Raw genomic sequence first — 25,722 nt, 5'->3', positions numbered from 1 at the left:
TCTTTCTTTTTTTCATTTGCTTATTTTGTAGTTTCTATTGCTGTTGTTTTTCTCGAACTGACTTTTCTCGACTCGACCGAACGCAGCGGTGTGGCCCGCTGGCTCGCCCGTCGGCGCCCATGCCCTGGGCGACGCGCTTTCTGGCCGGACCCGGGCGTCACCCCGTCTTCCGCACGGATCGAGCGCAAATGAAGCGAGCGCGGCCTCGCCGGCCACGGATCGACGACGGCCTCGCGCGCTGATGCGATCGGCGGCGTTCGCCAGCGGTGCGCGAAGGGCCTGCTCTCGCGTGCTCGCGTGACTTGGTCGCGCGCGGGGAAGCTGATGGCACAGGAGGCGCCCATCTCCTCCGCGCTCGCCGATTCCTATTTCTGTGCCCGTTCGGCTGTTTCCTTTCTTGCGTTTCTTGGCCCTCACCTGAGTTACCTCTCGCGTTCTCTACTTCTTCTTTTTCGGCTTGCCTTGAATAGCGTCCGGTTAGCAAGGAAGCAGAAACGGGTGCACAGGAGCAGTGCAGGTGCGGGAGACTGTGACCGGCTCTCTTGTTTTACATTTATAAAGAAAGGCAGAGGCGGTGGGAGCATGACGCCACCGAGAGAGGCAAGGATAACTCTTTAGGTCTCTTCTTCGTTTGGCGTCCGCATTGTACGAAAAGAAAAAAAAAAAAAGCCTAACGAAGAGACTAGATGTCCGTGAAAGGCAAGAACAAAGAAAGAAAAAGAAAACGCGTAACTCGTGTCTCGGTGGACTGTAAGTGATGCCGGCTGTTTGATTCTACGGACGGACGGTTTCTCGTGGGCGCGACGGGTCGTGCGACAGGTCGAGTCTCGATTCGTGTGTCGTTGCGTTTCTCCCGGGTTCTGATTACGCGTGCGACGCTAGCGGAAGGGCGCCCTTTCTCTTATTTACTTGCATGCACTGCGGGACGGACAGGTGAGTTGCGCAGAAGGCACAGAGCGAAGGAAAATTTTGCTTCCTGATTAGTGGAAATTGCCTTCCTGTCAATTAATCGTCCGTTGAAAGGGCTGTCTTTTCGTAGTACGGAAATAATGGCGGCTGCAGAAGCGGAATGTTTGGGCAACATTCCTGGACGCAGACGTGGGAGAAAACAGTCGTGTCTTCAGTTTTGTTGTAAAATCGCGTGACGTGATGTTTCGTCCTGAATAATTGAGGCATAGAGAAAGCCCGTGTTGTGATGCAGTTACGAAGCACAATAAATCGCAGCGAAACTGGCGTTTTTCACTAAGGGAAGGCGCGAGTTTCGTATCTGTCCGTACACTACGCCCAGCTTCAGAACTCGTCGCTGCCTGACTCCAGGAATCGAACGTGGGCCCTTGCGAGTGCGAGCTCGACACACTATCCACTCGGCTAACGGAGCGGCACCAGCTTCAGAACTTCAGACTCGTCTTCTTTATTAGCTACGAAAGGTGGGAGGCATGGTCACTGAAGGATCCAGCTATTAAAATGCATTAGCCTACATAAATACGAAGAAAGAAAGACGAGGTAACAAAATAAAATAAAAACACGCCATCGAAACAAGTCTCTTCGGACTTGTTTGATAGTTACCCTCATGTTTGTCATGCTTACAGAGGCAACATGCTATCATGGTGTCACTTGCTAATCTCTGTCCACAAGCCTCTTGAAGCTGAACAATTTTTGTTCTTTATCTTATTCCTCTGTTTTCATTTCTAGTTTACTGAATTCAACTTGCGTATGTGAACTATACTAAACTCGAACTGAAGCTGGTTAATGATTGTTACGAAAGGTAAACTTAAATATTTGACAGTTAATAACAATCATATCTGTAGTTGATGGAAAGTACTGTTGTGAAGTCGGGGGTCCGTGCGGCCAACAAAGTTTCCATGGATGGTGGCGTGCCAGGTGCCGGGAGATAGGGTTCCGAGCGACGTTTAAGAGAACAAAAAAAAGAAAAGGATTATATTAAAAAAAATTACATGATTGAGTTTTACAATACGGCTCCAGCTATCGGAGCACACTATGGTAGCGTCTTTGCATATCCGAGCATCCTCCTCCTCTTCACACAGCCGTCTGGATCCGCTTGTTATGCCCTGCGTCGCCATTGTTCAGTCGCTTCCCCCAATCCGGCGTCAGGAGACTGATCTCAGGTCCCACCAATCCAGAGGTTTGTTGCCCTTTCCCTCCGACGGGAGTTTTATCGGAACACACTCACACCACTGGGGACTCCGTCCGACCACGCCGGGGACTCCGTCCCCGGCGTGGTCGTGCCAATTTGTGCGGCTGACAGGTGTTATAAGAGTTGGGGTCGGGCATGAAATAAGTGGTAGCTGGCCCATGCTATCGTCCGACTCATACACGCTAAGGACGTTGTTGAAGGGAGGGACTTGCTCTCATCGAGAACGAGGAATACGGGATTTATTTACAATATCTACATGAAGGGTGGAGAAAGTTACATTTAATCAGTCTAGCACGACTGAAAACGAAAGCACACCGAACAGTCGACAACGGCTGCTTAAAAACCCTCTGTCCTCCCTAGATCCCTAGGTGAGGGAGAACTGCCGTTCAACCTTCGTCCAATGGGAGAGTCATCGTAGTCATCGGACCCCCTCCCCTGGGAGAGTCATCGGACCCCCTACCCCTCAAAGGCGGGTTGCCTTTGAGGGGGAGGGTTCACACACTAATTTCCGCACTTTGGTTTCACTGAACACACCGAGGGGAGTGGGTCGTCGTAGACAGGGGTTGATACGCTTTACCCAAGCAGGCGCCTCTTGATCCCAGAGCTGACCCCGCAGCTAACCGCCGCGTCTGTCAATTGACTGTGACTACTTCTGGGGCCCGTGAGAAAGCACCGCAAGACACCCTTTTCCAGGAGCTCTCTTGCTCCAAGTAGACCGTGAAGGCGACAGCGAATCAACTAACCATACTCGGTCCGCCGAACGTGGCTAGAATCGCTGGCGCCGCTGGCTGTCCGCAGGAGGCGCATTGTCTGCTTTACAAAGCGAGTCGTCGCAGCAGGCCGGGAAGGGTTCTAAGGTCGCTTCTCCGAAGATCGCTAAAACCGTAGGTCGATCGAAACAACTGCAGCGGGCTGTGAATGGTTTGCAGTTCAGTACCCCTGCAAGCCGATCGTAACAGTGTGAAGAATCGTAGCCTTGCACAGACCTCGTCTCCGGCGTGGACGTTCAACATCCCATTTGGCGAGGCCGTCGGCTCGTTTCCCATAATTGATTTATCCGTGACCGGAGTTTTGTCGCGGAGTGAACGGCCGACCATAACGGCCTTGATGGGCTCTTCGTGACGGTCAGGAGACACGACGTTGCTATCTTCAAGCGAGCTGCCTTGAAATGAATGATGAGACGTGACAACTGCATGTCGCTGGGGTGGCATCCCCCGCTCTGGAGGACCGTCGGGCACAACAGTACCTAGGCTGGAAATTTACCTACTACGAATGAAACCCGACACTTGTTGATGTGAAATAGCTGCTTTTGTTTGGATTCCCTGGATACAGTAGAGAATGACGTTCAGTCCGAATGGACAGCGTAAGGATTTTGTGCTTGCATTCGTACCTTACTTTTGTACAAGCAGGTGAAATCGCCCGAGTGTGCGCATTGCAGTCGAATAATTGATTGGAGGATGTTTTGACTTGTGCAACAATGTATTGACATTTTGACTGCAATAAACACACTGAGTTTTCGCTTTGCATGCGGAAACCATTTTCAAATGAGTGAACATTCAATGGATTTTTTTTACTACTGCAACTGTTTGGAACACACGCTAAATTGACAATGGGTTTTAACGCGAGCTGAAATGGGAACGTACAGAGGGCATGTATGTTCTGTGCGGGCACAGTCTAAATATGTTCGACACACCAACAATCGGAAGAACAATGTGACCGACGTGTAGACAGAGAAAAATAAATAAATAAATAAAAATGTTCAGTTACATGTTTTTAGTCATACAGGCCATTTTCCTAGAAATGCATCCGGGATGGAGAAAGCAGGAAAGAATGTTGAAACACTTGCGGACTTAAACACTGGCACAAATAGCAATCTGTTCCCAGATGAAGTGGCGGTACCAAGGCGCAGGAAACGCGTTAGGCGCAATATTATCGAGTGTTTTCTACAAGAAGGACGGTTGAAGTGCACGTTAAGAAAAGTTCACACCCTTTGAGTCGTATCTTTGCCGCACAACGATAAACGTCATCCGTCTCGTCCGCATTTCCTTTCTTCAACGCTGCGAGCCGGGTTCTTCCCAGTAACGAACAGCATGCGCGTCATCAGCATGACATAGCATTCCCGACAGGAAAGTAGCGGGCGCGGCGTTTTCAAGAAAGTAAACGCAAGCAAGGCAGATGGCGATTATTGTTGTGTGGCAGATATACACCCCAAAGGGGTAAACTTCTTTTAGAGTGTGAGCATCAAAGCCATCGGTCACTCATACACCAGCCGCCAGGAAGTCCCTCTGGTACTTCACCGACATCACCAGAGGGACACGTGTCAGCTGTCTGTGGCAGTACGCGGTTATTGTAAAGCGAACTTGTGAATGACGGGCACTACATGGGTTTGTCTTTATTCCATGCTGCAGGCTATGAAGGCACGTGGAGATTTTTGTAGCGGCCTTCTTAAGGTTCATTTGTCATCGAAAAATACTTCTATAGCAATTGTTTATGCCACTCTGTCTTTACAGCTAACGGCGATGCGTACAATTCTGTTTTCTTTCATCCTGTGCAACGTATACACCACAAAGGTCATAACCTTATTTTCATGCAATTTATATGTTTATGCACGGCTTTGTTCCCAAGCTATGTTGAAGTGCAAATTCCGAATCAGGTCGATGCAGTATAACCATAGAGAAAGAAATTCTACAAGAGGGGACACTCGGCGAAAACTGGCAACAGGAAACACGTCACGCCTAGTGTCAACACCATCCGTTAATTGACGCGAGCATCAGAAAAAAAGAATGTGAAATGAACTTACAGACAACGTTTTTTTTTAATTCTTTCCCACTAAAATTTAAAAGTGTTGCGTATAAATGAACTTATGCTTCGCGACTTATTTTTCTTGCGTCACCTAGCAGCAAGCTAGCGGCACGCCAGGCGCGCCATATGCATGCGTCATTCGCCAGACATGCCGCCGAAGCGAGCGAGGACGGCTGCGCATGTGAAGCTCGCCTGCTCGGCGACCCGTCTGTTTTGGATGTAGCCCCTTTGTAGGGCTCCCGGTGTTTTCTTGCATTACGTCTGCATTTCGACATGGCACCGCTGCACTACTGGACTACAGCACATTTAGGCTTACTGCACAAAACTAAGCCTATATTGTGACGCAGTTATTGAAAAACAGCTCCGCCGTCCAAGCCTAGTTAATTTGAGTTAATTACTCGTACTGGAAGATGTTTGCGACGCTTTCTATGAGTCCAAGCATTATTATAACTTACTTCGGTAGTTTTTGGGCACGCCCGCCGCACCTGGCTTTGTGACGAAAACCACATCGGCCGTGTGATGCAATTTCGCGTGTATACTGAATCTTACCGGAACAAGTTTTGGCGCTTTCTTTGACCCCAGACATTATTGTAACTAATTTCCTTACTTTTTGGGGTACTATTCAAGCACAGTGGCCGCGCTCTGCGTAGTGGCGCAGTTAGCGAAAAGCAGCTCGGCTGTGTGCCGCAGTTAGTTTCGCGTGTACTGAATCTTACTGGGAGAAGTTCGTGACGCATTCTCTGACCCCAAAAATTATTGTAATTCATTTCGTAACTTTTTGGGATACTTTCGAGGCATGCTCGCCGCGCCTGGGGTTGTGAAGCTGTTAGCAAAAAAGCAAGCCGGCCGTGGTGAGTTACTTTTGCGTGTACTGAATTTTAGTGGGACAAGTTTGTGACGCTTTTTTATCGCCCTGCAACAACATATGCCTTATTTCGGTGCTCACGCTTGTCGAAAACGCGACGAGCGATTGCCAGGAGTGATAACACTGCAGTGTGTTGCTTGCGCCGGCAGAACGCGTAAAAGATAACGCCGAGGAGCTCAAGAACTTGACATTTATGTCTTCTGAGCGGCTGAAAACAAGCTTTGCACCCACGAATTTGTCTTGAGTGCGACTAGAAGGCATTCTGCGAGCGTGTAACATGGTCTGGCTGAGAGCCTGCGCTGTACCATCGCGTCGACTGAGTCCAAGTTGTTTTGGAAATGCGCAGTTACCCGTGTATTTGTGCTCTTCAAGTGCAGGAAATAATGTCCGGGAAGGGAGGGATGCTTGAAAATCGGATGTTTTCTTCAGATTTATGGCATTGTTTAGGAGTCCATTTGCTACAAAATGTATGTAAAAGTGAATTTGCCTGTAACACCGCTCATTCACCAACGCACGTTTCGCCTCTACACGCAATATTCCTGTTCGGTCAATATGCCACAATGATACATGCTTGTAATTTACTTTTTTTTTTCAGCTGATGGCATCCGGTGGAGCTTCGTACGGCAACGACTGCTGCTTACCTGGTGCCACAACTTTGGATGAATGCATAAGAAGCCCGGAACGAGCATTTATATAGAGCAAAATAAACATTTCATCATTTCAGAAGACGTCCTGCGTTTCCTTTATGAAATTGCACGCGACACGTATTCGGTGGAAGCTTGTAGTGATCGTTGGCAATCATTTTACTAAATAATGAAACGATTCCGCGCCAAGGCCGCGCGTAGTTCGGCAGTGGAAGCGAAAAAAAAAAATTATATGCCGCGCCGATCAGTGGAGCCGGCGTAGCGTGTACCAGCTGGCGTTCAAAACGCGCGCGTCCAAAACCGAAACCGGAAGTCAAACCGGAAGTCAAGCTACCGTCAATTCGGCCGCTGGGCTCTATGGGAGTGTCCGCTCTTGTTCAATCTCTTTCTCTATGGTATAACTGTCTTTGGGAAATACTATACACTTCCTTGGTAGGTGCCACGTAACGAGATGATCGTTGAAGGTGACTCAGCCTTGGACAGCGCGTGCAGGAAGGGCAACAGTGCAGCGTAGCACGTGCGCTATAGTACTCCCTGTGAGGAAACATGGTTGCGAGTTCCAGCTCTTTTTCTACGTCGTTGTAATGTCGTTGCCCTCTGTCTTTACATTTTTGTTTGGGCACCTAAAATAATTGTTAAATGGAAACAAAAAGACCATCTCTCACCTGTTTTCACGCACTCCGGAGTGAGGCAGATTTTCGTTGAGAGATCTGTAAAACATACAGATAACAAAGGAAATGTATACGGCCGCAAGCGACAGGCACTGCACTGCCCTCGTATCAGCATTACACGCGTCTCTCCTTCCGTTGCCCGTGCTCCGTTACCGCTGCTATTTTTTGCGTAACGAATTGACTTGTCCGGGACAAGGCTGGTCTATGCGGTTCTGGTATCATTGTGCATTGCGCTAAGGGATGCTTAATGCGACGAGGGGATAGATAGAGGCGACAGATATTGTCGCACTTCACACAGACAGATACACGCACGCACGCACGCACGCACGCACACACACACACACACACACACACACACATGCGCGCGCACGCACATACACACACGAACGCACGCATGAACACGCATGCACACACGCGCACACGCACACGAACACACACAACATACACACACACGCGCGCACGCAACATACGCACACACGCACGGACACATACGCACACACAAACGCACGCGCACGCACGCATACACATACATGCGCGCACGCAGCATACATACGCACGCACACACAAACGCACATATGCGGGCACAAATGCACACACATTGTCACGGAGTAGTGACGGTGAAGAAAGCAGCAAAACTGGGAATGACAAAACTAGCGTTTTATTGGACGAACTTGTGCCCTCAAAAACAGGCTACACTCGAAAGAACGGCGACCGCGGCGAACACGGTCGGCAATCGTCGAAAATCTGAGAGCGGGTCAAGCGCATCGGCTTTTATACATCAGTCATCGAAGGTTCCAGAATAATCGCTGGTGCCCGCGCGTCTTCCAGAAAGTTCTACACCATTCGCGTCGCGCATACATGAAATCAGATTACACAAGGTTCGGTCACACCAGACAGCAAAAAGAACCATCGATAATATTCGAGAAACTTCCGATACATGCAGGCGCGTCCTGCACTGTGCGACAACATTTGTTAGAGGGGAAAAAGCGGTCAGCCGGAAAAGACAAACAAGTACACGTGTCAATCCCCATCTCAAGAAACATGGTCCCATGCTGCAAACCAAACAGGAGAGTTAAAAACAAAAAGGACACTTATTAAACAAAACAAACAAAACAACAAAGAAACAAAGTCCAAAGTAACAAACTCCCCCCCCCCCCCCTCCCCCCCCCCCCCCAAAAAGAAAAGAAAGAACGTCCAAAGTTCAGCTATATAAAGTCCCAAAGTTCATTAGCGCTGGTAGAACGACTTAAGCCGCACAACATGGATTATTTCTGGTCGTGAGCTGCGCCGCTGTGATAGCGAAATGCCGTCTGGCACGACCTCATAGTCGAGTACGCCAATGCACCGGATGATCTTGTAGGGTCCGAAATAGCGGCGTAATAGTTTCTCACTGAGTCCTCGTCGGCGTGTCGTGGTCCAAACCCAAACACGGTCGCCGGGTTGGTACTCGACGTAGCGTCGTCGAAGGTTATAGTGTCGGCTGTCGGTCCTCTGCTAGTTCTTGATGCGCAGAGGGGCTATAGATGTCGGGCTTCTTCAGCGCGCTGGAGATATGTGGCGACATCAAGACTCTCTTCGTCGGTGACGTGCGGCAGTATGGCGTCGAGAGACCTCAGGTTCGTGCCGTAAACCAGCTTGAACGACGTGATCTGTGTTGTTTCTTGCACCCCCGTGTTGTAAGCAAAGGTTACGTACGGCAGGGCCGCGTTCCACGTCTTGTGCTCGACGTCGACGTAAATTGCTAGCATGTCGGCGAGGGTCTTGTTTAGGCGCTCCGTGAGACCATTCGTCTGCGGGTGGTAGGCAGTTGTCCTCCTGTGGCTTGTATGGCTGTATTTCAAAATGGCTTGGGTGAGCTCCGCTGTAAAGGCCGTTCCTCTGTCGGTGATGAGTACTTCTGGGGCACCATATTCCAGCAGGATGTTCTCGACGAAGAATTTCGCCACTTCTGCTGCACTACCTTTCGGCAGGGCTTTAGTTTCAGCGAAGCGGGTGAGGTAGTTCGTCGCCACGACGATCCACTTATTTCCGGATGTTGACGTCGGAAACGGTCCCACCATATCCATCCCGATCTGCTGAAAAGATCGGCAAGGAGGCTTGATCGGCTGTAGTAATCCCGCTGGCCTTGTCGGTGGTCTTGCGTCGCTGACAGTCTCGGCATGTCCTCACGTAACGGGTGACGTCAGCGGTCAGGCGCGGCCAATAATGCCTTTCCTGTATCCTCGATAGCGTACGGGAGAATCAGAGGTGCCCAACGGTCGGATCGTCATGTAGGGCGTGCAGGTATACTTCTGGATGCAGCGCTCACGGAACAAGAAGATTGTTGGCGCGGACTGGTGAGAAGTTCTTCCTCATGAGTAGGTTGTTTCGAAGCGGGAATGAAGACAATCCGCGCTTAGATGGCCTAGGGACAACGTCGGAATTCCCTTCTAAATGTTCGACGAGGCCTTTTAGCTCCGGGTCTGCTCGCTGCGGTTCAACGAAGTCTTCCGCACTTATTATTCCAAGGAAGGCATCGTCATCCTCGTCGTCTTACGGCGGCGGGTCAATGGGGGCGCGTGATAGGCAATCGGCATCAGAGTGTTTCTGTCCGGACTTGTAGATTACAGTGATGTCATATTCTTGCAGTCTGAGGCTTCACCATGCCAGCCGTCCTGATGGGTGTGATGTGTGGTGCGCGACGTGGTGCGGTGCTCGGGACGGTCGAGAGCAGACGACGCTGAGTGCACGCGCGCCGAGGTGGAAGAAGGAAAACAACGACGACGAAGAGCGTCCGGCACGAGAACGCGCGGCGCCGGAAAGACAACAAAAAAAGAAAAAAGCAACCAATCAAGAAAGACCACGGAGCGTCGGGCAGCCAATCCGAAAATGCCAAATCGGCCAGACCAAAAGAAAAAGCGTGGTGCGCTGGCAGAACGGGGGACACGCAAGAGGACACGCAGGGAGACGCCGGGGAGACGCCAGGAGAGTCCCAGGAAGCGACGGCAGGAGGAGGTCAACCACCGGAGCGGGCGTTGAAGACGGGCCGTCGGGTTCCGGACCCGAGCCCACCAGGACTTCACCCGCCCGGGGACTCCTGCCAACCTGTTCCTGTGCGTCGCCCGTCTACCCGAGCGTGCCGTCAGCTCCTCAACGCCGGTGAGCTTCTGCGCCAGTGGGCAGGACGAGAACAGTCGGGCTTCGGGCCCGAGTTCTACGCCAGCTGCCCGGCCAGAACGCCACCCCCGTCTGCCGTGCCGCCTGCTGCCCGAGGCCGGCGTTCGAGCTTCCGCGCCGTGGGCGAGACAGGAGCAGTCGGGCTACGGGCCCGAGCTCTACATCCAGCTGCCCGGCCAGAACGCCGCCGCCGTCTGCTCGCGCCACCAAGCCGCCCACTTTACCTCGCCTAGCCAGAGCGGGCGCACTCCGGTCGCCCGGTCGGTCAGCTTACACCGCGACCTATGGTGAGACCGACGCCACTCCTTTCGCCAGCTTGTCGCCGCGTCGCCGCGTCGAGACTGTGACGCGTCCCCGCCCTCGTGGCAAGCCCGGACTCGCGCCCTCGTTAAAGCCCTAAGTGTGTTCCTTACCGCAATGTTTTCTTGAATGTTTATTTTATGCATGCTTTCTGTTTCGTTCTATTTGCTTTATGCCTTTTTATTTTTGATTAAAAGTCTTTGTGTGTGTGTTCAAACCAACGGCTTTGTCCTCAATTGGGTTCTCGGAGGCTCCGCCTAAGAGAACCATTAAAGCATTGAGAACACGAACCTTTGGCCCCCATAAGTGGGTCGTCACAATGGGTCCATTAAGTTAGCTAGTCAACACAACGCGTGACGGTCGCTGACGACTTTGAATGGCCTACCATATAGATAAGGGCGGAATTTTGCTGTAGCCCTAATGATGGCGAGGCATTCCTTTTCAGTCGTAGAATAATTGCCTTCCGCTTTTGACAGCGATCGTCTAGCGTAAGCTATCACCCGTTCAAGTCCGTCTTTCCTCTGCAATAGGACGGCACCGAGGCCTAGGCAACTGGCCTCAGTGTGGATTTCGGCATCGGCGTCCTTGTCGAAGTGCGCAAGTACCGGCAGCGACTGCATGCGTTTTTTTTAGTTCTTGAAATACGTCGGCCTGCGGCGTTTCCCACTTCAACTCGACATCACATTTGGTTAGATGTGTCAGCGGCTCATCGATGCGTGAAAGTCCTTGACAAAGTGCCTGTAGAAGGCACACATGCCAAGGAATCTGCGCACTGCCTTTTTATCGATGGGGTGCGGGAACTTTGCGATTGCACCTGTCTTCTGCGGGTCAGGGCGGACTCCAGATTTGCTAATGACGTGGTCCAGGGACAGAAGCTCATCGTATATTAGTTACAATATACCTTATAAATGCGAATTTGTGCACCTATACTAAGGGTTACCCAGCTAATAAGGGTGTAGGGAAGCTGGATTGTTGATTGTTAGCTAGGCTATGTTTACCTAGTTGTGTTTAGCGAGCAGGACCAAGGCAGTAAAGCAGCAATCATGGACTTGAGGATTTTGAGAGACGAGTGGTTTTCGGTGAAAGCTGGGCCTATAGAAGTACACAAGAAAATGAGGAAATTGGAAATATTAAAGCTGATTTCCCAACAGGCCAGTGAGGAGGACACTGAAATTGGGTTAGAACTCTTTAGGAAGAGAGAGAAACGGTTGAAGGAACAGCAGGACAGAGTGGAACACGAGAAATATCGCTAGTTCAGAAAAATGCAACTTTCCCTTGAAAGTAAACGTTTGGAGTTGTCTCGAGCGAGTTAAGGGGCTCTGGAACGTTCAAGTGAGGCAGAATCATACCGCATCGACAGGTTGTTAAAGCCATTTGAGGTCGGGAACGACATAGGCTTGTTTCTAGGAAATTTTGAAAGGACTCGCGAGAAGATGAACTACATGGCCGCAGCGGTTGCTGTCTATGTTGCCGTGTGAGGCTGCTGAAGTTATCGCCAGACTCAGTGCGCCAGATGCATATTGTCGCAGCACTGCGCGACTGAGGCAGAGAAAGAAGTAGAGTGTGCCCGCGTGATCTCGAGGTACTCTGCGCCGGCTCGGCCTGGCCTGCAGCTTCCCTCTCGGACCTCGTTTCACCTTGTAAATAAACATCATTCGTAACATCTTTGGTGGACGTGTGGGGTAAATCTTGGACGATCCTGGACGGCCCAGCTCTACCAACTGTCCGACGGAGTAGACGCTTGGCCGGTTTACGACCACAAGCAGCGGACATGGCCGATTCCGGAGAAGGCAATGATGACCCCACCTGCGGCGGACCAGACAGCAATCACGCAGGTCAGGCTGGCTACTGGACACCGCTGCGAGAGCCACCCACATTTTCGTGGAAGGCGAACGAAGACGTCGCCACAACCACTGGAGCACTACGAAGCAGCTCGATAACGTGGTTTCTTTTTCTCGCTGGAACCGCGCTCCTCTGGTTTGAAAACCACGAGAACGTTCTGACAAGCTGGGATAATTTTGTAGAAGAATTCAAGTGCTTCGGGGACCCGATCTCAAAGAAAAAGAAGGCTGAGCAGACGCTTTCCCGACGAGCTCAATTACCTGGCGAAACGTGTACAACGTACATAGAGGCTGTTCTGAAATTATGCGGAATCGTCAGCGCTACCATGACAGACGAAGACAAAGTAGGACATCTGCTTAAAGGAATCGTTGAAGATGTCTATAATTTTCTTGTAACGAAGGAAGATCTTTGTACTCCGTCTGACCTGAAGAAACACAGCCGGGCGTTTGAAGCGCTGGAAATGAGAAGGATTGGGCCAAAGTTTGGACGCTTGGACAATGTTATTACTATTGCAAGTGTGTCCGTCCCATCCCACGACGACATCTCCTCGGTGATTCGGCAAGTGGTTAAAGAAGAGCTTGAACGCCTTAAGATTGTTGACAACGCTCATGTGTGCCATCAGTGTGCATTTGATCATCGTTCTCGTGTGCGACCGGCCACCTGGGCACCTCAGAGTTACCGAGAACCTCGCAGGACCTATGCTGATCGTACGGAGAGCAGCAACTTGCCACCGCAACCGACAAGTCTGGGACGCCGACAAGATGCACCACAACGATTTGTTCCGCGTGCTCTTCCTTCCTACAACCAGCCTGGGAGCACGTTTCTACCCATGACACCCATGTCACCGGTGTCACCCGCGACAAGCCGCGAATCCCGCATTTGCTACAGCTGCGGTGTGCCTGGGCACATGGCTAGGTATTGCCACCGCCGCCAGCAGCGTGCTCCACGGTTAAATTCCTACACACCCCACGTGCCCGCTGACGAGCCCTGGCCGTATCCCAGTTCCTTCCAGCGGCTGCAGCAGGGACGCGCGAACCGCAGTGACTCCCCCGTTTCCGATCGTAGCCTCACACCACTACCGACACGACAACGACGCTCTCCATCTCGTCGTCGCTTGTTATCACCGCAGCCGCTGAGAAACTAGCTGGTGCGACCGACGGGGGTGAGGCCGCAATATGTTCATCTTCATCAAGACCCCCTTGTGTAAAATTGTTTAAAAACAGTGTGTGCTTTAGTTGACAATGTGAGTGCTTTTGCTTTAGTTGACGCCGGGGCGGCAGTTTCTGTTATGAGTCTGTCCTTCAAAAATCGTCTTGCACAAAAAGTTATGTTTTCTTGGGATCGGAACGCTACCTTTCGTGGAGTTGGCGGGGAAATGTTACGCCCACTTGGGGTATGTTCTGTTTCAGTTACGCTAGGGGACCAGACATTTCGAAGTGAATTTACTGTGCTTGCACGTACAACGCATGACATTATTTTAGGAATTGATTTCTTGCGTGAGTGGGGGGCAATTTTGGATTGTGGAAGTGGTGCGATTTCTCTTCGCCGCGACGCGCGAACTTCGATGACAGATAGCACCAGTGATGCCGCCGACGTTCTCTCCGTGTCACAAGATGTGTGTTTGCCCCCTCAGACTGCAATGTTTGTACCTGTCAATACTTCTCGCCCTCGTACAGGTTCTTGTTGTGGTTTAGCCGAGCCCGATTATAACAATGCGCTCAAAAAAAAAATGTGATAGTCCCTCGCTCCCTCATTGTCACCACTGATGGTTGTACTCGTTTGTGGACAGTGAACGTTTCAACCCAATCCATAACATTGCCGCTAGGACTTAAGCTGGCAAGTTTTGATGAACAATCCATTGTCAGCGTCGGAACGGTCGAAATGTCAACTGCCGAAAAAAGATCCAACCCAGATTCCAATCATGATAATTCTGCCTACTTTAAGCGCATGATTAACAAGTCGCTGTCTTCTAGTGAGCAGTGTCTACTGGAAGCTGTGCTCGCTCGCTACGGCACAGTGTTTGATTTTGCTCAAGGCCAACGAGCGTCCAATACACCACCGGCGTCTCGTATGCAACACCGCATCCATACAGGGCAAGCAACGCCAATTCGTCAGAAGCCTTACCGCGTTTCACCTTCAGAGAGAAAAGTCATCGCCGAGCAGGTCGAAGAAATGTTACAGAAAGGAGTGATCCAGGAATCATGTAGCCCTTGGGCTGCTCCTGTGATCCTAGTGAAGAAAAAAGACAACTCATGGAGATTCTGTGTGGACTATCGCCGCCTAATCACCGTCACAAAGAAAGACGTGTACCCCCTACCACTAATAGATGACGCCGTCGACTGCCTCCACTCCGCGTCTTATTTCTCTTCTGTTGATTTACGGTCAGGATATTGGCAAATTCCCATGCACCCCTCAGACAAGGAGAAGACAGCCTTCGTGACACCTGACGGTCTCTTTGAGTTCAACGTTATGCCCTTTGGCTTATGCAACGCTGCAGCTACATTCGAGCGATTTATGGATACCGTGCTCCGCGGACTCAAATGGGAAATTTGCATGTGCTATTTAGACGACGTCATTATCTACGGCCGGACATTTCACGAGCACAATCAGCGCCTGTCGATCGTTCTTGACTGTATCCAGCAAGCTGGCCTTATTTTAAACTCGCAGAAATGTCATTTCGGTGAGCGTCAAGCCCTCGTACTAGCCTTTCTGGTCGACAAAGACTGCATACGACCAGACCCTGAAAAGATAGCAGTGGTTCGCGACTTCCAACAGCCACAAACGGTGAAAGATCTGCGAAGCTTCTTTGGCCTTTGCTCATATTTCCGGCGCTTTATCAATAATTTCGCACAGCTTGCCTCTCCCCTCACGTCTCTCCTTCACAAAGACACCCCATACTTGTGGTCTGCTGACTGCGAGTCTGCGTTTCAGCAGCTGTAATTTTTGTTGACTTCTGGACCGGTACTGTGGCATTTTGACCCGGAAGCGTCAACTGAGCTGCACACTGACGCAAGCGGTACGGGTGTTGGCGCTGAGCTTGTTCAGCTCTGCGGCGGCGTGAGCATGTCATTGCCTACTCTAGTCGGATACTTACAAAAGCGGAGACAAACTACACCGTTACTGAACTCGAGTGCCTAGCAGTCGTATTCGCCATTCAGAAGTTCCGTCCGTATCTACATGGCCGCGCATTCTGACTGACCATCATTCACTCTGTTGGCTGGTTGTGCTGCGTGACCCGTCTGGCCGGTTGGCCCGCTGGGCTTTGCGCCTTCAAGAGTACAGCTTTTCCATTAACTACAAGAGCGGGCGCTGTCACACGGATGCTGATTACCTATCGCGTCTCCCTTCGCCGCACACTAAAGCTGAGGATGATGACTTCGATGACTACTTAGTTTCCATCTCTTCCGACTTTCCAAACCTGCCTACCTTCGAGAGCGAGCAACGTTGCGACCTTACCTTGAAATCCCTACGGGCAGCTGCACGTGAGCCAGCAGGAACAACACCGTTTACTTTTTGTAATGGTTTGCTGTACAAAAAAAAAAAAAAAATTACTCGGCTGATGCTTCCCCATTGCTTCTAGTTGTGCCCGAAAACCTGCGCCCTGCTGTCCTTCGTTCCATGCATGACGATATCACGTCCGGGCACCTTGGATTTGCACGCACACTACACCGACTTAGAGATTTTTCTGGCACAAGCTCTGGAAAACAACGAAACAGTATGTCGCCAGCTGTACTGTTTGCCAGGGCCACAAGCAAACGACGCCGGCCGCAGCAGGCTATTTACAACCAGTTAGGCTACCGACGTTACCCTTTGAAAAAGTCGGCATCGACTTGCTTGGCCCGCTTCCAAGGACGTCAGCTGGCTACCGCTGGATTGTAGTATGCGTAGATTACCTTACTCGCTACACGGAAACGGCGGCACTTCCATCTGCCGCTGCAGCAAATGTATCTTCATTTTTGTTGCATCACGTCATACTCCGTCACGGCGCTCCCCGTGTTGTCATCAGTGACCGTGGTCGGCAGTTCACGGCCAACGTCGTTGAAGAACTTTTACAGCTTTGTGGTTCTGCATATCGTCATTCCACTCCTTACCACCCGCAAACCAATGGCCTCACGGAGCGAACGAATCGAGCCCTTACCAAAATCTTATCAATGTATGTCGCCGCTGACCACAAGAATTGGGACGCCGTCTTACCTTTTGTAACGTACGCGTACAATAGTGCCAAGCACGAAGTTACTGGATAGGCGCCGTTCTTTTTGTTGTACGCACGCGCTCCCCAGAGCTTTCTGGACACTATTCTACCTTTATCATACCAAGAAGATCCTTACATCGCCCAAACTCTGTGTCGTGCTGAGGAAGCACGTCGACTAGCGCATTTTAGGACGTTGTCCTCACAAGGCAACAGCAAGATTCGCTATGATGCGCGGCATATCCCCGTCAGCTTTACTCCCGGTGATTATGTTTGGTTGTGGACACCTGTTCGCAAAATGGGATTGTACCGCAAGTTTCTCGCCACTTACACCGGACCATTCGTTATACTCAGCCGCTTGAGTGATGTTTACTATGTCGTCGTCAAAGTGACGGCAAGTAATCGGCGTTCACGTGCGACGCACGTTGTTCACGTGGCCAGACTCAAGCAGTACCATCACAGGTCCCTTTAACTCGCTCAGCGAGCTTCGTCTGCGCCCGGGGAAAATGTCGCAGCACTGCGCGACTGAGGCAGAGAAAGAAGAAGTAGAGTGTGCGCGCGTGATCTCGAGGTACTCTGCGCTGGCTCGGCCTGGGCTGTAGCTTCCCTCTCGGACCTCGTTTCACCTTGTAAATAAACATCATTCGTAACAATATTATTATGCGAAGGTTAAGGCTAGCCTTTTGAAGAAGTACCGCCTTTCAGCCGAAGCTTTTCGGCAGAGGTTTCGAAGCACGGGCAAGAAGGATAGCGAGGGATATCCGGAGTATGCACATGGCTTAAATGTAAACCTAGTCGAGTGGAAGCGTACGAGAGCAGAAACGTGATTATTGAATGCATGTGTCTAGAGCAGTTTTACTAAAGCATCCCACAATCTGTTAAGCTGTGGGTGCAAGATATAGGAAACATAAACACTGTGAAAAGGGCGGCCGAATTAGCCGAAGAGTCCGCAACGCGTTGAAACCCGAACGCCGAGGACGGAAATTGGGACGGTCGAAACGAACTGCGGAAACAATTTCCGTTCAAAAAGGGATCGCAGACGAAACGACTGGAGACTTCAGACGCGGATAAAAGGGCGTCAGAAGAGAGCGATGAGAAGTCAAATGGCGCAACCGTACAGAAAGAGCAGAAAAAGGAATTCGAATCTTTTAGACCGATCCGCTGCTATAAGAGAAACAAACGCGTACATATCACTGCGAACTGCGGGAAGCCTAGGGTAGTCTTTTCCCACGTGGACGAAAGAGACGAGAACAAGTTCCTCCCTTCAACAACGTCCTTAACGTGGATGAGTCGGACGTCAGCATGGGCCAGCTGCCCCTTTTGACACGCCCGACTCCAACTATTACAACATAGACACACAGACACACACACGCACGCACGCATGCACACACATATGTGCGCACGAACACACGCGCGCACGCACACGGCACGCATGCACGCACGCACGTATGCGCCTTAGAATGACCTTAGTTTACATCGAAAATGCGTTATTGCGCGCAATGGATACTGCTTACATTAGGAGTGAAGTACGCTTTCGATAGACGAATTAGTTGTGAGGACGCACTGCACCGCATGTGACAGTCAAGCTTTAATGTCATTATGTCCATGTGGTAATTCAAGAATGAAAATAAACTTAAGTGCATTAAGAAGTCCAAGTCATTTGCGTGCCCGCGTGGCATGGGCATGAGGCATAAATTGGAGCAAGACATTCAGGACGGATTTACAATTGCGACACCAGCCGTCGAGTTAAAAAATCTAAGGACATGAAACATGGTGCAGAAGCTGCATGCATGTTGTCTCAGTGAGCTTTAGTAAGAAAGGTATTATCTTGAAGCTAGCGTTAATACGAAATAATACACCCAAACCACGCTAATATTGCGAGTATTGAAAATTCGGTCACGTTTAAGTACACGAATGTGCAGCTTTTATGCAAGTTATTGTGCTCAGGGCATACGACAGAAGGTAAGTAGTATGAGGGCGAAATGCCGAAAACCATCCGTGTACTTAGATTTAGGGGCACGTTAAAGAACTCCAGGTGGTCTAAACTAATCCTGTATCCCCCACTACGGCGTGCCTCATAATCAGATGGTGGCTTTGGCACGTAAAACCCCAATTTTATTTAAAGGTAAGTAGCACTGCAACTCCTCGAATATGGTCCGTGCCGGCAACGTTAAGGGCAGTGATGCACTATACTTGTGAAAGGTTCGTGCAGCACAGTCGAGCCGACCTACCGTGGTAGACGACCCTGTCGGAGGGCGCCCTGGGCGCCACGAATGCCAGGTAGGCGAGCACGCAGCACGCCGCTGCCAGCAGGGTGACGAACGCGAGCAGTGAGAGGTCGCGTGCTCGCTGCCCCCCCGATGGGTGCGCCGCTCCGATGGGCTTGGCTTCGCTGGGCCGCTGGACGCCAAAGCTGGCGCACGACTCGTCGCGCGAGGGTTTCTTGCCGGGCAGCGCGTCGCGCCCGGCCGCCGTCGACAGGATGGGCAGGCTGAGCACGGCGTCCGGGCGGCTCGCGTCCTGGTACTGCGACACACGCGGCGCCAGGGGGGAAGGCGCGCAGGGGGGGCTCCGTTTAGCGACCGTGAAACCGGCTTCGCGATTAAAACCCCACGGCTTGGCGACACTCTAAGCGTACATTATTCTGCGACCGATCTGTGTCACCACTATCCACTGGTGAGTTGTGGAAGGAGGAAGAAGCCAACTACTGGCGAAAGTATGCCACACAGTTACATGTGACGTGGGCATGTCACTAATCACCAGCCCTGTTAAGACGAAATGAACAAGGTGGCCAATCAGAGCAAAGGCACAGGACGCCTCTACTCCGTCAAGGCCAGTCTCACTACATCAAGCTATTGGTGACTATTAGCAAGTACTGCTAGACATCAACATTCGCCAGAGAAATCAGTCTTCTTAAGAAACTTCAATGGTAGGCGAAAGACCTGCCTTCTATATATTGACACGTGTACTTGTTTGTCTTTATCGGGCGACACGTTTCACCGCCTAACAAATGTTATCGCACAGCGCAGGACGCGCCTGCAAGTATCGGAAGTTTCTGGAATGTTATCGATGCTTCCATCCGCTGTCTGTGACCGAACCTTGTGTAATCTGATTGCATGTGTGCGCGACGCGAATGATGTAGAACTGTGTGGAAGGCACGCGGATCCCAGCGATTACTCTGGAACATTCGACGACTGATGTATAAAAGCCGACGCGCTTGACCCGCTGATCAGATTTTCGACGATCGCCGACCGTGCTCGCCGCTATCGTTGTGTTATAAGTGTAACCTGTTTTTGTGGGCACAGGTTCGCCCAATAAAAGTTAGTTTTGCCTTTCACAGTATTGCTACTGTATTCTTCAACGTCACCACCACGTGACATCTGGTGGAGGTGCTTGTGCGTTCATGTACCGAACGCCCCCGCAAAGCCGCGATCCAAGCCCGATACCCGAGGACAAAACCAACATCGCCCAAGACCAGCGTGCTAGCCGCCGACAGCAAGGACTTCCCCCAGAGCACGGACTTCTACCTGAGGCGACAAAGAAGATCGCGGCCAAGACAACCCCAATGGCTGCCTCAGTGTCCCCCGCTCTCCTGCAACAACCTCGGGACCCACCGACCTTTCATGGAGCAGCTAGTGAAGACCCGGAATCCTGGCTGGAGACTTACGAACGAATCGCGACTTTCAACAACTGGGACTCCGACGACAAGCTGCGGCATGTATACTTCGCCTTCGAAGGCGCCGCCAGAACGTGGTTTGAGAACCGGGACTCGACCATGACAACATGGGACCTGTTCCGTAGCGGCTTCCTGCGCACCTTTACGAGCGTCGTGCGCAAGGAAAGGGCCGAAGCTATGCTGTACGCCCGAGTGCAGCTACCTAACGAGAACGTTGGCATCTTTACAGAAGAAATGAGCCGTCTGTTCCGCCATGCCGACCCGGATATGTCCGAGGAGAAGAAAGTCTGCCTAATGATGCGTGGTGTAAAGGAGGAACTTTTCGCCGGAATGGTACGAAGCCCACCGAAGACTGTCGACGAGTTTCTTCGCGAGGCCACTAGCATCGAGAAGACACTGGAAATGCGGAACCGGCAATTCAACCGCCGCACGTACTCGACAAGCTACGCCGGAGTTCAGTCACTGGCCACCGACGACCTGCGCGAGACTATCTGAGCGGTCGTGCGGAAGGAGCTACAGAAGCTGTTCCCGTCATCACAGCCTCAAGTGGCTTCGATCGCCGACGCGGTACGTGAGGAGCTCCAACAGCTTGGAGTAAGCCCTGAATCGCCGCAGCCTCAGTCGCAAGCCATCACATACGCCGCTGTAGCCCGCCGTCACGTTCCCACTCCGCGCCCACGGCAGGGCCCTGTGACGACACAGTTCCGTCGTCCACCACCAACCCCGCCGCCAGCACACCAACCCGTCACCCGACGCGGCATTCCAAGGAAGACTGACGTTTGGCGCGCCCCCGACCACCGTCCGCTTTGCTATCACTGCGGAGAAGCCGGGCACATCTACCGCCGATGCCCATACCGGGAGATGGGACTCCGAGGGTTCGCCGTTAATGTGCCGCGACCAAAGATTGGCGAACGACCTCGCTATATCGCCGACTACCTCGCCGCCACTCAATGGAACCCTCGACGACCGTCCCGTTCGCCGTCACCAGGCCGCTACCTGTCGCCGCAGCGCCGACCATACACCGGCCCAGCCCGGGGCCGCTCTGCGAGCCCATATCCGGAAAACTAAAAGCAGCAACCGATGGAGGTGCGGTTACTGTTCGTCGAACTGACGAAGATCCTCCGCCACCGACAAAGACGCCGAAGAAACTACCTCGACGACATAGCGACACGCCACCGTCCCGACGAAGTCTGGAAGCAAAGACTACGCCCGCGAAAGACGACCTGACGACGTCACATACCAGCCACAGGTCAACGCGACGCAGCCGTAATCCGACGCCAAGACCGAACTGTAATGCAAGACAAAGAACCACCGAACTCGACGTGCTTCTCGACGGCCAAGCAGTCACCGCCTTAGTCGATACAGGGGCCGATTACTCCGTCATGAGTGCACACATCGCCACCCAGTTGAAGAAAGTTAAGACTGCATGGGAAGGCCCCCAAATTCGGACTGTTGGAGGACACCTCATTACGCCGATTGGAATCTGCACGGCAAGGATTACCGTTCATGACCGGACTTACCCTGCCACCTTCGTTATCCTCCAACAGTGTTCACGAGACGTCATTCTCGGCATGGACTTCCCGAACCAACACGGTGCAATCATAGACCTGAAGTCAAAATCGATAACGCTGTCAGAAGATCAAGCAATACCGCCGGAGAGCTCTCGTAGTCACCACGCCTTGAGTGTGCTCGAAGATCAAGTGAGCATCCCGCCGCGCTCCAGCATTATTATTTCCGTCGGCACCGAAACACCCGCTGACGTAGAAGGCGTGATCGAGGGCGACCAACATCTACTGCTCGACCGTTAAATTTGAGTCGCAAGAGGAATCGCTCGACTCCACGAAGGGAAAGCGGAAGTTATGCTAACCAACTTCAGCCAAGAGTTCAAGCACATCAACAAGGGCACGACAATCGCGTACATCGAGGAAATTGTGGAAACCAGCAATGCCTTTGTCTTCTCGGATTCTGCCGCATCTCCCCCGATGACCATAGCTTCCGAACCAGACTTCGACGTGAATCCAATTCTTCCTATGAGTAAGCAGCAACAGATCATAAGTCTCCTCCGACGATACAAAGACTGCTTTTCGACGTCATCGAGGATTCGACAAACACCAGTTGCAAAGCATCGCATAATAACCAAAGAGTGCGCTCGACCACTCCGCCAGAGCCCTTACCGAGTTTCGACGCGAGAACGTGAAGGTATTAGGCAACAAGTCGATGAAATGCTGCGCGACGACAACATCCAGCCGTCGAAAAGCCCGTGGGCATCTCCTGTAGTCCTGGTGAAGAAGAAGGACGGAACCCTAAGCTTCGGCGTCGATTATCGTCGACTGAAGAAGATCACGAAGAAGGACGTCTACCCCCTTCCACGGATAGACGACGCATTGTATCGGCTCTGCAACGATAAATACTTCTCGTCGATGGACCTCAAATCTGGCTACTGGCAAATAGAACTCGACGAGAGAGATCGCGAAAAGACCGCCTTCATCACGCCAGACGGCCTCTACGAGTTCAAGGTCATGCCATTTGGACTGTGCTCGGCGCCTGCAACGTTCCAGCGCGTCATGGACACGGTGTTAGCAGGATTGAGGTGGCGGATGTGTCTTGTTTACTTGGATGACGTCGTTGTCTTCGCCGGAAATTTTGACGATCACCTTAGGCGGCTTGCGTCAGTATTAGAGGCCATCAAGTCATCAGGGCTCACTCTGAAGCCGGAAAAGTGCCGCTTCGCTTACGATGAGCTTCTGTTCCTAGTCCACGTCATCAGCAAATCTGGAGTACGCCTCGACCCGCAGAAGACAGCTACCATCGCAAAGTTCCCGCAGCCCATCGACAAGAAGGCAGTGCGCAGTTTCCTTGGCATGTGTGCCTACTATAGGCGCTTTGTCAAGGACTTTTCACGCATCGCGGAGCCGCTAACACATCTAACCAAATGTGATGTCCCGTTCAAGTGGGAAACGCCGCAGGCCGACGCATTTCAATAACTCAATTGACGCATGCAATCGCCGCCGGTACTTGCACACTTCGACGAGGACGCCGATACCAAAATCCACACTGACGCCAGTAGCCTAGGCCTCGGTGCCGTCCTAGTCCAGAGGAAAGACGGACTTGAACGGATGATATCTTATGCTAGCCTGTCGCTGTCAAAAGCGCAAGGCAATTATTCTACGACTGAAAAGGAATGCCTCGCCATAATTTGGGCTACAGCAAAATTCCGCCCTTACCTCTATGGCAGGCCATTCAAAGTCATCAGCGACCATCACGCGTTGTGTTCGCTAGCTAACTTAAAGGACCCTTCAGAAAGGCTGGCGCGGTGGAGCCTCAGACTGCAAGAATACGACGTCACTGTAACCTACAAGTCCGGAAGAAAACACTCTGACGCCGACTGCTTATCACGCGCCCCCATCGATCCCCCGCGGCAAGACCACGAGGACGACGACGCCTTCCTTGGAATAATAAGCGCGGAAGACTTCACTAAAGAGCAACGAGCGGACCCGGCGCTAAAAGGCGTCGTCGAGTATTTGGAAGGGAACACCGACGTTGCCCCTAGGGCATTTAAGCGCGGGTTGTTTTCGTTCACGCTACGAAACAACCTGCTCGTGAAGAAGAACTTCTCACCAGTCCGCGCCAGCTGCCTTCTTGTTGTACCGTCAGCGCTGCGTCCAGAAGTACTGCACGCCCTACACGACGATCCAACCGCTGGGTACCTCGGATTCTCCCGGACGCTGTCGAGGATACAGGAAAGGTATTACTGGCTGTGTCTGACCGCCGACGTCGCCCGTTACGTCTGGACATGCCGAGACTGTCAGCGACGCAAGACACCACCGACAAGGCCAGCAGGATTACTACAGCTGATCGAACCTCCTCGCCGACCTTTCCAGCAGATCGGGATAAATTTGTTGGGGCTGTTTCCGACGTCAACATCCGGGAATAAGTGGATCGTCGTTGCGACGGACTATCTCATCCGCTTCGATGAAACTAAAGCTCTACCAAAAGACAGAGCAGCCGAAGCGGCGAAATTTTTCGTCGAGAACATCCTGCTGCGGCATGGTGCCCCAGAAGTCCTCATCACCGACAGAGGAACTGCTTTTACAGCAGAGCTCGCCCAAGCCATTCTGCAATTCAGCCAGACAAGCCACAGGAGGACAACTGCCTACCACCCGCAGACGAATGGTCTCACGGAGCGCCTAAACAAGACCCTCGCCGACATGCTAGCAATTTACGTCGACGTCGAGCACAAGACGTGGGACGCGGTCCTGCCGTATGTAACCTTCGCTTACAATACGGTGGTGCAAGAAACAACACAGATCACGCCGTTCAAGTTGGTTTACGGCAAGAACCCGACGACGATGCTCGACGCCATGCTGCCGCACGTCACTGACGAAGAGAATGTAAATCGCTACCTTTCTCCAGCGCGCCGAAGAAGCCCGACAGCTCGCCCGCCTACGGATCAAGAACCAGCAGCGTAGCGACAGCCGACACTACAACCTCCGACGATGCTACGTAGAGTACCAGCCCGGTGACCGTGTTTGGGTTTGGACCCTGATATGCCGACGAGGACTCGGTGAGAAACTATTGCGACGCTATTTCGGACCCTACAAGGTCATCCGACGTATTGGCGCACTAGATTATGAGGTCGTGCCAGACGGCATTCCGCATTCACAGCGGCGCCGCGCACGATCTGAAGTGGTCCACGTGGTGCGTCTTAAGCCCTCTTACCCACGCTGACGAACTTTCTTACTTTGTTGTTTCTTTGTTACGGGTGTTTTGTTTATTACTTTCGTTTGTTTGCAGCATCGGGTCGATGCTTTTTAAGAGGGGGATATTGACACGTGTACCTGTTTGTCTTTATCGGGCGACACGTTTCACCGCCTAACAAATATTATCGCACAGCGCAGGACGCGCCTGCATGTATCGGAAGTTTCTGGAATGTTATCGATGCTTCCATCCGCTGTCTGTGACCGAACCTTGTGTAATCTGATCGCATGTGTGCGCGACGCGAATGATGTAGAACTGTGTGGAAGGCACGCGGGTCCCAGCGATTAGCCTAGAACATTCGACGACTGATGTATAAAAGCCGACGCGCTTGACCCGCTGATGAGATTTTCGACGATCGCCGACCGTGTTCGCCGCTATCGTTGTGCTATAAGTGTAGCCTGTTTTTGTGGGCACAGGTTCGCCCAATAAAAGTTAGTTTTGTTTTTCACCGTATTGCTACTGTGTTCGTCAACGTCACCACCACGTGACAATATCCGGTGTCCTGGCACCAAGACTTAAAGCCTTCCACGGTCGCGCACAGAGTCGCTCTACGTCTCAACCCTTCAATGAGAGCCTTTCGCTCTTCGACGAACTATGAGCACTGTTGGACATATGGACATAGCCACTAGTGGTCATTCAGCATAAGTATTATTGCATTTCAGAC

General features: G+C 51.8%; 1 protein-coding gene across 2 annotated transcripts in view; it reads right to left on the bottom strand.

Annotated features, from left to right (window-relative positions):
- The window catches only part of LOC126520922 (neprilysin-1-like), a 253,446-nt gene that overhangs the window by 68,515 nt on the left and 159,209 nt on the right, over positions 1-25,722 (bottom strand). For both annotated transcript variants that reach the window (XM_050169752.3, XM_055065633.2), the window contains exons 3-4: positions 18,856-19,150; positions 7,132-7,176 (exon numbers count right to left, since the gene is read on the bottom strand). In XM_050169752.3, coding sequence (XP_050025709.2) covers positions 7,132-7,176; positions 18,856-19,150 — 340 coding nt within the window. The remainder of the gene's footprint in view (positions 1-7,131; positions 7,177-18,855; positions 19,151-25,722) is intronic.

The sequence above is a fragment of the Dermacentor andersoni genome, chromosome 3 (assembly GCF_023375885.2).
Source record: "Dermacentor andersoni chromosome 3, qqDerAnde1_hic_scaffold, whole genome shotgun sequence".
NCBI classification, from domain to species: Eukaryota; Metazoa; Arthropoda; class Arachnida; order Ixodida; family Ixodidae; genus Dermacentor; species Dermacentor andersoni.
The sequence above is the reverse complement of the archived record's forward strand: the minus strand, read 5'-3'. Positions and strand labels throughout refer to the sequence as shown.